The 17,669-nt window shown below is 40.5% G+C and overlaps 1 protein-coding gene across 7 annotated transcripts in view; it reads right to left on the bottom strand.

The window, feature by feature from the left end:
- NR1H4 (nuclear receptor subfamily 1 group H member 4) overlaps positions 1-17,669 on the bottom strand; it is a 33,420-nt gene continuing 15,751 nt past the window's right edge. For 6 of the 7 annotated variants that reach the window (XM_083698701.1, XM_083698704.1, XM_083698703.1 and 3 more), the window contains 6 exons: positions 15,437-15,570; positions 14,149-14,247; positions 13,207-13,306; positions 11,250-11,396; positions 1,320-1,433; positions 1-669 (listed from right to left, as the gene is read on the bottom strand). In XM_083698701.1, coding sequence (XP_083554827.1) covers positions 431-669; positions 1,320-1,433; positions 11,250-11,396; positions 13,207-13,306; positions 14,149-14,247; positions 15,437-15,570 — 833 coding nt within the window. In that variant the 3' untranslated portion in view covers positions 1-430. The remainder of the gene's footprint in view (positions 670-1,319; positions 1,434-11,249; positions 11,397-13,206; positions 13,307-14,148; positions 14,248-15,436; positions 15,571-17,669) is intronic. The other variant, XM_083698706.1, reaches the window with a different exon arrangement.

The raw sequence follows: 17,669 nt of genomic DNA on the forward strand, positions 1-17,669 counted from the left end.
TTTGGGCAGAGTCATTTTTACTGAATTCTTACAACAGCTACAACATTGTATATTAATGAAACATTTAGAATAAGTATAATGTGATGAAAAAGCTTGATAATCTTCTCAGGCGTTTGAAATGAAGAAAGTGAGATACAATCAGTTTAATTTCGAAAGGTATAACAGGATCCCTGCTTCGGGCAGGAAGGAGTTCAGCTTTGTTCCAAGAGGCTTAGAGGCCAGGGCACTTAGTCCATCTTCCCATGTGAAAGTCTTTTACATAATGCTTGGAAAATAACCTCTAACTCCCATAAGAAACACTTATTACATGTGCTTTTTTGGTGCTTTAAAAAATGCAAAACAAGGAACCCAGTCCTGAACACATGTTTATGAAGTTCCACTGGTTCCAAGTAAATGTGTTTAGGATTACATTCAAACCCATTTTTCTTTATCACTGTACATCCCATATTTCACAAAGAAGAGGTGTAAACTTGTGATCATTCACTCGCCAAGACATTAGCATATCTGCATGGTGGTGATTAAAAGTCCGCAGTTCTGTAAGACGACCCAGGAGACATGCAAAGTGCTGAGGACTATCTGTGTGATAAAGCTTGCAGAATTTTTGCAGAACTTCTAGCAGTGGCTCTTGAAGCTTTTCCACAGACTCTCTGTCCTGTATGTATTGCCGGTCTGGTTTCAAATTTACGGGGAGGGGGGGTGGATACGTGGGAAAGGAGGGGGGAAAACAATTATGAGGGTTAGTTCACATTTGTCAATTCATAAGATTACAGTGTTCATAACTGCAAGTGAAATCCATGGGCTTTCTCTTTACAGGCTACGCTGTTCACATATACACAACTGTGGTACCAGGTTGTGCACCAGTAAAAATTTGTCACAAGTTTCATTGGCATTAATTCTGATTATGTATTTACAGGACCACTGATCAACAGCCCCCAGTGACTGCTGTTTAAAAACAAACAAGAGTGTTGTGGTCAGTTAAGCTTCTGAAACATGAGCGACAATGTACAGCGCTTCTTCGGATGAACTCAGTGATCAAGCTGGACTAAAAGGGCTCAGGCATTCTGAACCCATCTAAAATTGTAAGTTATACAAATAAAAACTAAAGTGAAATCCTTGTAGCTCAATATTCTTACTCCTGCTCATGAGTAGCAAATGAAGTTCCCGTTCATTGTAATTATACCTTTTTATTATTAAACTGCATTAGCAAAATGGTTTTTCAATTACTTCTTAATATGAGACATCAAAATCACATCCTTCTGTCATTCACCTGATTTTTTATTCTTCTCACGTTGATCTAATAACAGAGAAACTGAAATTACCTGGAGATAAGATAACTATTGCTGTGAGTAGAGCATATTCTTCTTGTCTCATCTTCAGTTCCCCAACACTTTTATAGAAATTGAACATGGGTACTATATATTCATCTGAGATGCCTATAATACAAAATATTGAGAAGTACTTAAACATCAGTAAAAAAAATATAGTTCTATCACTATGTAGTTGAGTAGCATGAAACTAGACAGAGTATCATGTATCATTTATTATGATATATTTAGTCCTTTTGGTATTTGAGGTGCTTCATTTCATCTTTCACACAGTTATTCACATCTGTCTGATCAAGAAATGCAGCTAAGGCACATTGAAGCAGGGATGAGCACCTAAATCTCACCAGTGGGGCACATCATTATCTCCCTGGCCCTCAAAGGTCTGGTGTGATAGATGGGCAGGGTTGCCAGCCTGTCAGTCACCTATCACAATGATGTCAAGCAACCCATTTTCATTTGCCTACAATGGCAAATGTGTCAATGATCTTCTGATCAGTGAATGCTTGAAACTGTACAGGCAAACCTGCTTTCGACATCTGTCCACATGTATATGATATCAGGTGTAGGGCAATAGGGTGTGGCTTTGCCAAAGTAGCCCTGTGGGCCAAGATACAGAGACCTGGGAAGCCTAATTAGGCCCATGGATTAGAAATATGCCACCGCAAAGAAGTCTCCCAAGGCTATCTTTGATTCCGTAGCTGAGAGAAATTTGCATTCACAATGGCATAGCCAATGGTCAGCGACAATGTAAACTGTATCACAACAACACCTGGAGAGCCATAAGTCCCCCACTCTGTTCTGATTTACTGATGCTGGAGTTAGACCTTCTGGCAAGGGTATCAATTGTGAGCTGATTCTTTCTCCTGCAGAGTTAAGCTTCTTAGGGCCTCTGGCTGCAAAACATCAGATCATGAGTTCAGGTTCCAACACTTACATGCAGCTGCCCAGTGTATTTGGTAAATTTTAAGAATGGAAAGAATCAAGCAGGAACATACAGATGCAAAGAGCATCTATTTAAGAGCTTGGGAAAGGAATACTTTAAAGTAGGGAGAAAATTGGTTTGGTTTGCAAAATGCAGCATTATTCTGAAGTTCACATTTCTTCAATTTTTGTAACTTTGCTCCACATTGCATCAAAATCAACTGACTTAGGTTCATGATAGCTGCTATGGATTTCAATGTGACTGAAACTGACTTTATCTGTATTGGGGCCAAGATGGGGAGAATTTTGTTTCCGAAGCACATTTAGTTTCAAGTATGTGGTGATTTTCCAATTCATTTCAAGTCCAAAATAGATGCATTTTCTCATCATGAGTAATGTGCAGATATAGTCTTGAAACCAAAAGCCTTATAAAGGGAGACATCATATTTCATTTTAAGCTTCAATAAGGCCCATGACAATAAGGGGCCTCATAGGGCCTGTGTATGCCTTGGCAGTAACTATTAATCATTATCCTTATCATGTGGAAAGGAGAATAAAGAGAGAAACAGAGTAAAGCACAAACACAACATTAGAATTATGTTGCAATCCAACGTATGTAATAGAAACTCAGCATGTTTCAACACCCAAATTAAGCAACAGCCTGAAACCTAAGGAAGAACAGACAGTGGGAAAATTCGTATGTATCAGGTGTATACAAACACACACACACACACACACACACACACAGAGAGAGAGAGAGAGATCTATTCATCTTTATTCACAGACCTGTTCTGCTTTCATTGTACAGTACTCGTCTGCATATCCTTTTTAAGCCACAAGAGGGGGCTATTTTCCTTTGTAACCAGCTACTCCACTGCCTGTTCTGTGAGTCTCATAAATAGAGGGGAAATACGTTTGGATAATTTGGTTGTTTGAGAGTTCATTTTCCTCATCTCAGTGGACTCAGGTTGCAAAATTGAAAGCTCAAGCCACTATCTGTTAATATGCTTCTCCTGTTCCTGTCATTATAATATCCTGCCCAGAAAACATCAGTTTATTATTGTAACAAGTTTATTTGAGTGTCTGATGATTGAGAGCTGTACTCTTACTGAAAGAGGGACTTTATTAGGGCCTCGTAAAAGGTCTGGGAACACCTGATGGCACAGCAGTTTTAAAGATAAGTGAGTGTGGATCACTTCCCTGACTGAGAGAACACGGGAGGCCTCATGTACAAGCAGAGTATAAGTACAGTAGGCCCACAACTTATGCAGGGATTGGTGTGCAAAGGCAAAATCACAGAAAGTCAGGAAGACACACACACACACACATGGAACCATCCCGTGTGATGATTTTGCCTTTGCACACCAGCTCCTACATTTGCAGAGCCTGGTAAGCGTGGTGGAGGGCTTAAAAACTCCCATTCACAGCAGGAAAACCCAGCACAGAAAGAACTTTTTAAGCCTTCCACCTTGCTTATTGGCCTCTGGGAAGTGTCAGGGGTGAAACATCCTCAGGAAGGTCATCTGAGATCTTGAGGGGCCTTCGTGAGATATTGGATAACACTTTCTGACTTATACCCTGACCCTGCCGGCTCTCCATTTTTTAATTTTTTTATTTCCCTGCCACCCGTACAAAGCTGCCATTGCGTAAGTAAATCAGAGGGAAGCTGTGGGTCTACTGTATAGAAAACGCACACAAACCACTTAAAACAACATACTAGGATTTAAGGTCCGTTGGGACTTTCTCCCACTTCGTGAATGAATTATATAGAATCCAAATGGTAGAGTTGGAATAATAATAATAATAATAATAATAATAATAATAATAATAATAATAATAATAATAATATATTATTTATACCCCGCCCATCTGGCTGGGCCTCCCCAGCCACTCTGGGCGGCTTCCATAAAAACCAAAAATACAGTAAAATATCACACGTTAAAAACTTCCCTGAACAAGGGACCGTAAGGGTCATCTAATTCAATCCCCTGCAATGCGGGAATCTTTTGCCCAATGTGGGGCTCAAACCCACACCCCTGAGGTTAATTAGGCATATGGATCTGCTTAAATCACTAGTCTGCACCATGAGCTTTGTGAATTTTCTCGCTTAGCTCATGCAGCATGCACAATATGGCAGTTTGTTCTCCTGGTGGCCAATTCACATGATGGTTGTGTTATGTGCACCCCTTCTGTCGATACCTGTCTCTTCTATGCCTCATCAACATGCAGCACCACTGTCCACACGGCTTTGATACATTACTTGGAAAATTCCTGCACCAGAGCTGGAGCTGGTGAGGAAACTGTATCTCCCCATGTCAGGACTCTTGTGGTGCTATGAGGTGGGAAGGTGAAACACTATACCAAGGCTGTTGCAGGTGATGTGTACACCCTCTAAAAAACTTGCTTCAACAGAACCAAGTGGCTGGAGTGGGGTGCACTGCCTGTTGTGCTACAGCAGCTTAAAAAACAGCCACCCGGTATCTGAAGAAGTGTGCATGCACACGAAAGCTCATACCAATAACTAACTTAGTTGGTCTTTAAGGTGCTACTGGAAGGAATTTTTTTTGTTTTGACTATGGCAGACCAACACAGCTACCTATCTGTAACAGCCACCCGGTATGTTATTGTGCTATTGTAAGCACTGGCAGAAATATTTTTAATCTGGGCTGGCAGCTGGCTTAAATGTGAATACTCTTGCCTTAATTCACAATATGCTGCTACTGTAAAATCAGTGCCTGCTTGTTCTGTTTTACAACTCTTCATATCTTTCTGATTATGAAGGACCATGTCCTGTTCTCTGCTCATTATTTCTTCTGTCTGCCTTTAGATGCATATTATCTAAAGAGACGACATTATTTATCACAGATCCGTTCAATAATCGGATAAATAATCAAATATATGTATCGCTAAATGTATATAATTTTATTTCCTCTCCCAGACATTGTGAAGAACCTATCAACGGTAGGCTCTTGCTCCTCATTTTGTATCTTTTGCTATACAGTGGTGCCTCGGGTTATATACACTTCAGGTTACAGACTCCGCTAACCCAGAAATAGTGCTTCAGGTTAAGAACTTTGCTTCAGGATGAGAACAGAAATCATGCTCCAGTGGTGCGGCGGCAGCGGGAGGCCCCATTAGCTAAAGTGGGGCTTCAGGTTAAGAACAGTTTCAGGTTAAGTATGGACCTCCGGAACGAATTAAGTACTTAACCCGAAGTACCACTGTATTTTGAATGGACTTGGTCTTATGCTCCTTAGCCAAACAAGCCCTCGTCCTGTAGGATCTGTTCCCTTCCTATACAGCAGGGGTAGTAGACAGTCTGTGCCCTAGGGCCACCTACAACCCTCAGCCTGCTTTCACTTGGATGGGGAAACCTGGAAGGGAAACGGGGCAGAAAACAGGGGGCAGAAGCCAGATGGAAGGAGAAGCAGGGAAAAGCCCTCTGCAACACGCTAGTTCAGGTCTCTGGCAAGAGCAATCTGTTGTTCTCCTGGTGACTCACTGGGCAGGCAGGGAGGGAAAGCGAGAAGGAGGTAGCAGGGAGGGAAAGAAAAGGGTAGCAGAGAGAGGGTGTATCTCTACACACTTGGCTTTGGCCACTGCAAGCCCATTGCCAGCTCTGGACCTGCCCATTTCACTCCGCAGCCCTCAAAAGAAAACAAAAAAAGGATCTCCCCCATGCATAAAATACTGCATGCAACGTAGTCAGGGAAATCTGTACTACTCCAAGTAATATATATGATTTCCATGATTATGCCCAATGAAAATACTGTCTCAGTGTTACCGTAGCGTCAGGTCTTAAATGAATGGTAGATTAAATTTTTATTTCTTCTATGGTACAAGTCAAATTTTATCTCCGCTTTCAGGCTTATGCTCTTTATTATACATGCTATTTTAATTTCCCTTCTTGGAGTAATAAGTTTTAGATTTATGTACTTGAAGACGGGGTGCTTATTACAGCTGGATGTTTAAATTAAAAGAAAAGAAGAAAAACAGCTGTGAGGAAGAATGTTTCGTGCTAATTAATTATGACTAAGACTATTGTTAATATGGATGAAGAGATCTTTCATCTGGATAGGTTTGAAGCTGCCGGTGGATATTAAATCAAAGAATAAATGAGCTCTTGTTTTACTGGGAAATAAACATGTTAATTACTCATTATATTATAGTTTATTTCACAGTATTCATCTAACCAAAGTCGTTTCCCAATTCAAAGCCCTTCATTAAAAAATTTACTTCAGTTTTATTTAAATGTTATCATGAGAAATATGTTTTCAAAAATCCTTATAAATCTTGCCCAAAGCTCTGCCAAGCTTTCACTGACTGCTCAGGCAATGAGCCAAACTTTCCCCTTGGTCCTGATCAGCCCAGAAGCACATGTTTGACCCAGAGTCACATTCAGCATAAAACAAAATGATTCCTAAGCGACAGGTTCCAACACTTCTCAAGGTGACAGCTCTTCATCAGGGAACCTTTGTTTTGAAATTTCTTTACAATCTACAAAGAGTAGCCTTGGTTTTCGAATGTAATCTGTTCTGGAAGACCGTTCGACTTCCGAAACGTTCGAAAACCGAAAACTGAAAGCTTAAGCCTCAATACAATAGGGAAACTCAAAACGGAAGCTGCGTTTAAAAACCGGAGCAGTTACTTCAAGGTTTTCAGGAGCTGAAACATACGACAATGGAGGTGTTTGACGACCGAGGTTCCACTGTATCTGCTTCCAGGCCAATTCAAGATGCCAGTGCCTGCTTTGAAGACCTATGTGACTTGGGTTCCAAACTACTGAAGGCAGGTGCCCCCTCCCATATTCTCCTGCCAGTGCATGAAACGCTTCTCCAACTGAGACACTTGATGACATGGGTTCTGTTTGTACAAAAGAGAAGGCCTTTTTGTGCGGCAGCGTCTCAACTTCGGCAGATCCTTTCAAGAGCGGCTCAACTAGGGCTGACATCATAATATTTTTGGTGCTAGGTTTTGAATGTTAAAGCCCACACTGCTTGGGACACGGGTATTTAAATGGCTGTTTGCTCCCATATGAAACAGTTGCTGGTTTGTCAGCATCATCTATTTACTCAGTCTCTCTGAGTACGCGCCCCCCCCCCCCACACCAGAGTTTCAGTAGGCAGTGATAAGAGAGAAGTCTTTTGTGTAACAGCACCATGCGCCCCACCAAAAAACCTCCATCAGGGCTGTCTACACAGGGATTAGTTTTGATTAGTTTTAGGTGCCAAACTAAGATTTTCATATTTACTCAGGCTTTTGCAATCAAAACATTTTGGGTTTGATCCAGACTTAGTCATCCTTAGTGGACCCACTCAAATCCACGGTTTACTTTTAAGTAATAATAATAATAATAATAATAATAATAATAATAATAATAATAAATTTTATTTATATCCCGCCCTCCCCAGCCGAAGCCGGGCTCAGGGCGGCTAACAACAATCAACAATCAAACAATCAGATTCTAAAAACACATTCTAAAAATATTTCATTATAAAAATCAATTAAAATCAAATTAATGGCAACTAATTAAGCAAGATTCTAAGCAGGTTGCCAGAGGAGGGAGTCAGGCTGCGCCCTGGCCAAAGGCCTGGTGGAACAACTCTGTCTTGCAGGCCCTGCGGAAGGATGTCAGGTCCCGCAGGGCCCTAGTCTCTTGTGACAGAGCGTTCCACCAGATTGGAGCCGCAGCCGAAAAGGCCCTGGCTCTAGTTGAGGCCAGCCTAAGCTCTCTGAGGCCTGGGACCTTGAGGATGTTATTATTTGCAGACCGTAAGTTTCTCTGTGGGGCATACCAGGAGAGGCGGTCCCGTAGGTACGAGGGTCCTAGGCCGTATAGGGCTTTAAAGGTTAAAACCAGCACCTTAAACCTGATCCTGTACTCCACCGGGAGCCAGTGCAGCTGGTATAGTACCGGATGAATGTGATCTCGCAGCGAAGACCCCATAAGGAGTCTCGCTGCGGCATTCTGCACCCGCTGGAGTTTCTGGGTCAGTCTTAAGGGCAGCCCCACGTAGAGCGAGTTACAATAATCCAGTCTGGAGGTGACCGTCGCATGGATCACAGTGGCTAGGTCAGGGCGAGAGAGATAAGGGGCCAACTGCTTAGCTTGGCGGAGATGAAAAAATGCCCAGTCCTGATCCAATCCTACATACTGTCTCATCTGGAATGGGTTTTTAAATTTCTGTGTTTTTATTACTCTTGCTGCTATTTTGATATGCATTTTACTATCATTTTTCTTTACTGAACTCTTGTAATTTTTAATGGTAAGGCACAATGAAATATGTCATATATATAAAAAAAATGCAATCCCCTGCATGCATGTTAGATTGTTTCCAGAATTTATGCTTTGAAAAAGCTTTGATTTTTAAAAAATTATTTGCTTTTTTTTGCTTCTAGAATATATGCAAAGTGATAACACAGTTATTAAAAAATTTAAATTGGAATTAAACCACTGATATATTAAATATCTCCCTCTCACACACACAAAAAGATGATTTAGTCTGTTTTTCTAATTCTAGTGAAAATTGATACAAGCTTTTATTGGTGAAAATAAACACATGCTATAATTAGGTAACAAGAATTGCTAGTGTAGGTGAGAGTCTTGATGTTAGATAGAAATATATTTTCCTAACAGTTTATGCAAAGGAACTCAGGGCTGTAGACAAGATAGCATTATATCTCACAAGCTATTAAGCCAGTAGCCTTGCATTAATAACAACACAAACAGAAGCAGCATAGGCATAAATGTGCAGAAAGGTTATCATTACTCTGCAACCATTCCAGTTTATCTATCACACACAAAATTGTCATGCAAAACAGTCACGACGGGAGGGAGAAGAGTGCAAATGTTGAGAAATGGCAGAAGCTTCAGAGCCAGTGTTGTGGCAGGTGACAAAACAGCAAACAGCTCTGTGATTCTGAAGCATTTTCATATTTTCAGCTTTTGTAGCTGCATTTCTCAAAGCCTGACAATAAGACCAAGCCGACAGCTTGACACTCATATTCACATAAAAACCATCTTAACACAAACCAGTGAAGTATCCCTGTACATTTTTCCTTCAAAGTTTGGAAACGATTCATTTTAAATTGAAAGTAAATTCTACAGTTATAGTATTTATGATTAACATTACCTCTTGCTAATAGATGGGGAACAGTCTGTTAAAGGTAAGGCATACTGAACCTCTCTTGGATATATATCTGTCATGAAGTGCAACTGTTTTGTTTTGTTTGGGGTTTTTTTAATCCTAGAGACCAAGTTTCCCAGGTAGACAGTGCCTGCCACCTGTTGAACATCTATTATCACAAAAAGACACATCACAAAAGGAATAGGGAGGGGGAGGGAAGAGGAAAACAGGCAAAATTAGGCCCCAATTGCTTATTTTTTAAGCTTGGGGTGGGAGTGGAACAGGTTGCTCACTGTTTAAAAACAGGCCACCAAATGAGAGCTGGTTCAAACCTAAGATGCCTACATAATCACAGTTGCCCTGCAGAGTCTGCATGCTTCCTCTTCTTCAAAGATGGCCTGATAAGGACCAGAAAGGACCAGAGCCATTTAGCCAGAAAACAGCTGTTACTCATTATATTCTGAAGAACATGAAAAAGCAAACAATTTGGAAATGTAAGCTAACGCTACTGCGTACAGATTGAACTCATTGTATGTAGCTTGTACACTGTTACATTTTACCTGCAAGCATCTCCCGCTCCTCAAGAACCATGATCCAATCAGTTATAACCCTGATCCAGTTAGAGGATTTAGGAGACATCTCCAGAAGCAAGAGATAGACCACAAAGAAGAGGTTATCAGATGTCCTTCAAGCTGTGCTTAGAAACATTTTGGAGAGAAATATCTCTATTTCTACAGATAAGCTATATAGGTCAGCCCAATGACAGGCAGCATGTCAATTCAGGCTGAGAAAATACAGCAGTCAAAATACATCAAAATAATTCTTTTTCAGCATATTGACTGTAACATGTTAGAAAGGGCAGCAGCTGAAAAACCCTCTAGAGATATAACAAAGTATACAGTGCAATTCTCTGTATATTTACTCAAAAGTAGACCTCATTGTGTCCAAGGGGACTTCTAGGTGAGTGTGCATAGGATTGCAGCATTAGAAGACATAGTTATGCCTGGTCCTAGTGGGGTTTGGTGAGATGGGAGACAGCAGCCAAGGAAGAGCAATTTTATCCTTGAAATCATGGCAGCAAAACAGGCAGCATATATGGCAGTGTGACTATCTGACCGACACACCTTAACACCTCATTATCCTCTCATTTATATATGAAAAGATGAAGTCTTTTGCGTGTGTGTACCTAGTAATGATGCCATTACAGTGCAAGGGTTGGTGTGTTGAGGTTGGACATGAGTTCAAATCCCAACCCTGCTGTGACGTTTACTGGGTGGCCTTGAGAAAGTCAGTAACTCTGTGCAGTTGAGTTGCTGCAGAATTGTTAGAATTAAAATGTATTTTGGGTACAAAAGCACACTGTAAAATAATAATAATCCGCACATAGCATTAAATTCAAAATCTAACCATTCTTTTAGAGCCAAATATATAATGAATGTATTTACACATCCACTGTAACTCAGTGCAATTTATTCCAAATGAACCCTTTTACCTTACTAATCTAGGCTTCCCCTCCCAAAGGTACACATTAGCAATGGTAGACCTTGTACTATCTTTTTACATAGTAATAACTGAAATGGGTGAGATGGTTTTATTGGAATGAATGTGCAAGAAGTACATTTCATTGCCCTAATTTGTTTATGCATATCCTTGAACAAATATAGTTGGTTACAAAGAAACGGTTTTATTCTTGGGGCTTATATTTTTAGGATTAAACATTTACTTGATAACCTTTGGACTCAAAGCTGACTAAGTAAGCTTGCTACTCAACACCGAGATGTGTAACATTCGCAAAATGGATGCTTTTTTTTTTTTTTTTTGTCCTGGCATTTCAAGGACTGGTGTAGTCCTTTTGCTATCCATCAGAGGCACCTACCACTGTTACGAATTCTTTCTTCCAGGAGGTCGGCATGTCCTACAGGAAGTTTCCTGTTGAAGATCTCAGCTGACCGAAGGAACATGGCTTCTACAGCTGAACCCTTCAGCAAAGCAATCTGATCCTCATGGTCCAGGGTCTGAAAACCTGGAATTAAAGTGCGTGACAATATCAAACCAGTAGCCAGCATCTTTCTGCCAACAAAGAATATTGTGCAGGGTGGCAGCACATAAAGATGGTTGGCACGTATGCAGATTTGGCACAAGACCAGCTGACTATCTAATTACGGGCAGTTGTGTTTGAAGAGTGTATTCTGTTTTCTTTCTCAAGCCACCAGGCAAGAATCCATCCAAGTTTCTCACACGTGCACATGCTTGTAATCTTATTTAAGATTGCAAGGGTGATTACTTTCAACTTGATTAGCATATTATAAATTAAATTCTTGCTTCAGCTAAAGGAGAGCTGGTTGCATTATCCTCATTCAGGACTCAATTGAGTAGTTCTGAGCGCTTTCATTTGGCCACTGGCCTCGTTTCCTACACTACCACCCTCACCCCCGGTTTTGTGTACATTACAAAAAGGAACTGGGGCTACAAAAAGGGATTTTAATATAACAATGAAAATATAAAGCAGCATGTAGATGAGAGAACAAACGTGCACAATACGATCAGTATATTTCTTTACTAATTATTTTGAAAGGAAGCATGATTGCCTTCAGCCAGCTGACATAGATCCCCAAAAGATACAGAGGTCTGTGAATGTGTCCTAGCTTATCTATATATTTTTTCCAAGCCAGGCAGAGGTATCAATATAAAATAGAAACATGTCAGCAGCAGACATTGAGCTGGGCTACCTAAAGCCAACTCATGTAAACATGGGTGATAATCAGTGTTCTTCAACCTTCGTCTTAGGTATCCAGATGTTGTTGGACTACCACTCCTATCATTCCCAGCCAACTTAGCCAAAGGTCAGTGTAATGGTTCTAGGGGTTGCTCGTGCGTAAACTGGTGCAACACCTGGCTGGGTTGCCTGAGTGAACCTTTTCTGTCCGGACAGCCACTCACCCGTGGCTGTCTCAATCGCTGGCAGAATCCGTCAGTGGGCGTTTCTTGAACTTCTTCCAGCAAAGAAGCTCTTTGACGCCTAGTCTCCTCCTACTCTCCCTGCGCGGAAGCCTTCTGCGCAAGGAGGGTGTAGGCAGTGGAGGACCCTTACTTTCCCCGCTGGTCCCTGGCAAGGAGTCATGGGACCGCCTCGCCGATTCCCCCATCTGCCTCCCTTCTCCACTGGTGCTACGCTGATTCTCTTCCCCAGAAGATGGGCTGCCTCTCCCCATCCCAGGACACTCTCTGGGACCCCTCCGGAGCCCGCTCCCTCCCTCCGGCCCTGATGGCAGTTCCCTGACAGTCAGTGATAATGTAAGTTGTAGTCCAACAACATATGGGGACTCAAGCCTGAAGAACACTGTGGCAAATGAAAGAGTACCAATACCTATCCAGTCCACTTGTACTGAGAAATCCATATGGAACCAAATTGTGGGAAATGGTGGCTTAACAATAGGAATCTAGCAAAGCTGGCTTTTGATGTTTATGGGCACAAACAAGTTGTAGGATATCACAAAACTATCTGTCAACAAGGGAGAAACAAAAAAATAGACTGTACATTGCTGGGGCAAATACCTGTGCTCATGTACATTGCAAAAGAGTAGTACAATGAATGTTGATGGTGAATTTATGGTAAAATGGAATTAATGTTGATAGAGCATTTGATCTTAAACTGCTCAAGTTTCTAAATTTTGAGGATAGTTTCCAGTTTTGGATTAAGTTTGGATGTAGTTCCCTCCCCCCTTTTTCGGTGTGAATAAAACAAGTACACCAACACAGACATACAGCAGTGAAGCTGTCTAACCAAAACACAGAGAGGAAGTGTTAGGCCAAATGTATTGAACATATTATACCTGGTAATCTTTTGGTGAATTCCACAAGGACCTGCACATGACTGGTGGCCATTTCCGTTAAGATAAGAAAATTTTCTTCAGCGCTGAATTCCTCTTGCAACTGGGCATTAAAATGAATTGTGTTGTTATTAATAATAGTACCAGTAATCGTATGAATAGTAATAGTCAACTTTATTTGTCATATGGTGCATAAAAAGACTTTAGAATTGGGTGGCTCCTTTCAACTGAATGACTCAAGATAATATGGGTTATGAAAGGTTGAGAAAACTGATTATGCTAGACTGACAGCATTTAACAAGTGGTTTTTTAAAGTTATTTTTAAAGAAGCTGGGGGTCAAGTGTTGCTGTGCAAGGTGCAGAAGAATATAAGTCTTGCTTTCTGTGGGTGGAGTGTGGTGGCTCTTTCCACATCACACTACGTAGAGCAAATGCACCTCCTGTAAATTCATGTACCAACTCAGGGCCACGTAGGGAAAGAAGCAAAAGAGGCTGTACGTGGTAGAGCGCGAAACACACTTGAATCCAGAGGAGAAGTGAAAACCATGAAGGGGGAGCTAGGGAAAAGAGCAGATTAGGTTGACCTATTCCTTTCTCCTCCCTACTTGTCCTGTATTTGCTGTTCAATGGCAACGGCCTCTGTATGCTGCCATCACCATTAGGCTGCATTTGCTGAATGGCAGGTGAAAGGAAGTGGGTAAGTGAGAGATGAAGTGGCTCTTCTTTTCCTCTCCTACCTGCATGCATTTGTTTACCTGCATACAGAACTTCCACGCTCGGCACTCTGTATTTGGAGAGCAGGTCTGTGCCCAATATCTATTAATCCTTACTATTTTACAAGGGGAGACGATTTCTAGAATTGCTAGAATTCAAACTGGAAATGCTTCAAGCAATTATTGGATTCTGAAATGCTTACGTATCTATTGTATTAAATGGGATACTTACAAGCTTTTTAGACACTTCGGGAGGGATTCGCTGTTTATTATATGAATCCATGATATAGTGAAGAAGATTCTGCTGTTCTGGGGTTAGTTCTACTTTCTCCTATACTGGCAATAAGAAACCATAAGCATCAGTAGCTGGATAAGATTCCCTGCCTCATATTTTAACTGTACTGTACAGATTTGAGCCGTTTGGTACCAAGAACAGAAGCAGCTATTCCTAAATTATATATGCATGTAATTGCATTCTTAAATTATATATGCATGTAAACCTGAATATGATACAGATGCATTTTTAAGGGGATTCATACACTTGAGATGACAATTGTCTTTCCAAAGCTAGCACTAGATATTCTATTCAATGATATAGGGGACGGGGATCCCATTATAGCCATAGTAAGACACCTTCCACCAATAAATGAATACTTCAGGTGGACCACACCTACTGCTACATCACTGTCATGGCCCTCGACTAAGAAGTATTAGAGACCGGTGTCTCCAGCAGCAGAAGCTCAGAGAAGTAGTCAGACCCACTTTCCATCCTTCTAAAGCAGGACCCTCTACCTTGGACACTGAATCCCTCACACTAAAACTTCGAGAAGTACCACTGCCCACAAACTCTGAGAAGTTAAGCAGGAAGGCCCTGGAAAATGTTCCTCAATCAGGTAGGTCACTGAATTATACTCCTGAGAAGAAGCCAGCAACTAAAAAACTATATATGTTCCCTAAAGATACAGCACTACAGCTTGCAGAAATATTCTTTTGGCCAGGCTATAAAACCCTGGTAATTGCTAAAGTAGCCAACCTCTGACCAAAAGATTTATGAGCCAATACATGTAGAACTGTAGACTGAAACTTCCCAGATCCAGCTAACCAGCTGACTCTCTGTCCTCTTGCCTGAGCTGTCACCTCTCTGGGATGGCAATGGTTTAGGACAATCACAAACCACAACATGATGGAATATACTTAAAGAACATCTGACCATTAACAAGGCTTTTGGGGCACAATCGCGTAAATTAAATGCAAGTAATGCACTTTACAAAGTATGAAAATAAGCCACAGCAGTACATCTTGCAATGCTTCTCCAGTGTGATCTTTAAGGCTGAACACAGAGACCAAACATCTTTAATGTCAAATAGCATATTTAACTATCTGCATGAATAATTAACAAACTCAGTGACTGCTCTATAAAAAAATCAGGAAGTTACTACTATGTAATTATTCTCATGCAATCTTCTATGCTTATTAGTTGTAGCCAACTACACAACAATATGTTACAATAATTTTATTACCTTGTAGAGTTTGGTTGTAGATGACATTTGCTTCAAGTCAGGTCCCTCAGTATCTTCACCAGTTGTCTGATCCACAGGCTGTGATATATTCTTCCTAAGCCGTTTCGACTTGCACTGTATTTCTGTTAACAAACCTGAAACATTGTGCATAAAGAATATATACATCAGACATTTCAGCATGTGTATGAGCCACATTACACATAAACATTGGTCCACATGTGTTTAATATATTCTTTGAGCATTCATTCATTTTACTAGCTCTGGCTTGCATTACAACTACACACAACCTCTCCTTGATAGTGATAGTCTAGCTATCCATGCTCTGGTCACCTCTTAGACTACTGAGATGTGTTGTTCACGGGACTGCCCTTCAAGACAGTTAAGACATCGCAGCTAGTACAAAAAACATATGCAAGGCTTTTAAATGAAACAACTTGCTGGGAACATACCTCGGTGGTATTAAAATAACTTCATTTGCTGTCAGTTTAATTCTGAGACCAATTGAAGCTGCAAATGCTGACCTTTTAAAGCCCTAAACGACTTAGATTCCAAGTACTGAAAGGAATGCCTATCAATCTGCCTGGAAGCTACATGCGTTTCTTCCCTGCTATTAGCAGTGAGGCAGCAGATGATCAGGCAAATGGTACTTTTGATTGTTCTAGCTTGTGGGATGCCTTTCCAGAGAGGCCTATCTGGTGACACCTGTAACTAGCCTTTTGATGACATGCAAACCCATTTTTATTCTCCTGCCCTTTGTATCTCAGTCTACTGTTTCAATCAGTGTTTTGTTCTTTTGTTCTTATGTTGATTGTATTTTAGTTTTTTATTTTATGAGATTTTTTTAAAGGGTAATATTTAAAATTGCCTAAATAAATTAAAGCATTAAACTGTGTATGTATATTGAACTGTCTTTCAACACTCCTAGCTACAGATTAAATATGAGGATGAGGAGCAATATCTGTAGGGGACCATTTTTGATTGGATTAAAAAAGGGGACTATGGATCAAAAAGGGGGACTATGGTTTAAGTCCTACATTCACGAAGGTACCTCAGAGACTGCCTGAACTCTTAGATTCCAGCTCATTCACTGAGATCATTTGCAGAAGTGTTCTTAGTTGTTCCCCAAGTTGGCGAGGCCAATTGAAAACTACATGAAATCAAGCCTTTAGTGTAATTGGCCCATGTTCATACTCTACAAATTAGCAGGCGCCTTCTGCTTCAACTTTTAAAAGCCTTCTGAAAACTTTCCCATTCCATCTGGCTTTGCAGGATATTAAGAATACATATTTTCATAATAGTTAGCTGATTTCTAATTTTAACTTTTTAATACGGTTTTTATTGTATTGTTTTTATGTACAATTGTTGTAAACTACTCTGATTGTTTATGTGTGTGTATGTGGTGTTTACAGTAATTCTCTCTCTTTCATATTAATAGAACACAAAAATTTGGTAGGCGTAGAAGGAGATAATCTGTATTTCATGTACGGAACTAACACTGTTTACCAAACTTTCTTCTGGGTGGTCATTGTTTCAGCTGAAATAATCACTCCGTATCTGCTCTACTTACTTAAAAATATTGGCATTCAGATTCAAAGAATAAAACACACAGTCTCTCAAATTGCCACAGAAGGTCTCCACAGTCTTTTGATCGGCTAAGGAGGTTGCAGAGCAAGTGATGATGCCCAGAAACTCCCTCCTTCCTCCCTTTCCATTCATGGAAGATTCTTTTGGATGAAAGAGCCTTCCATGAAAAAAAATTGGACACAAGTCACTACTGTAGTGAAGTTGCATGAAAAGTATCTTTTTAACTAGCACAACAATTAGTCATCCATGCATTGTATACCCCGATGATCATGTGAGTCAAGGTTGGGTATCCCCACAGACTGGACAAGGGAACATCCACAGACACAGTTAATATATGGCAATATGCTTTTTACTGTTCAGAAATAATAAATGGTATGAAAGGCTATGATTTCCTTAATATGGAATATTGCATCTTTTGCTACATTGTGTTAATAAGATCTACCTTAACTTCAGATGACATCCTACCACTACACAGAAGCAGGCAAATATTAATCCAAAGGCAGAATCATCATAACAATTTAAATTAAAGTAGTTTTTTAAAAAAACAGGGTCACCTTAGTTCCCTACTTTTGAGGCTAGAGAACAGGAAAATAGCCTCTTTCAGTGACTAGATATTGTTAAGGAAGATATCAATGAAAATACCTAATTC

This window comes from Podarcis gaigeae (assembly GCF_964106915.1).
Source record: "Podarcis gaigeae genome assembly, chromosome: 10".
Classification (NCBI taxonomy): domain Eukaryota; kingdom Metazoa; phylum Chordata; class Lepidosauria; order Squamata; family Lacertidae; genus Podarcis; species Podarcis gaigeae.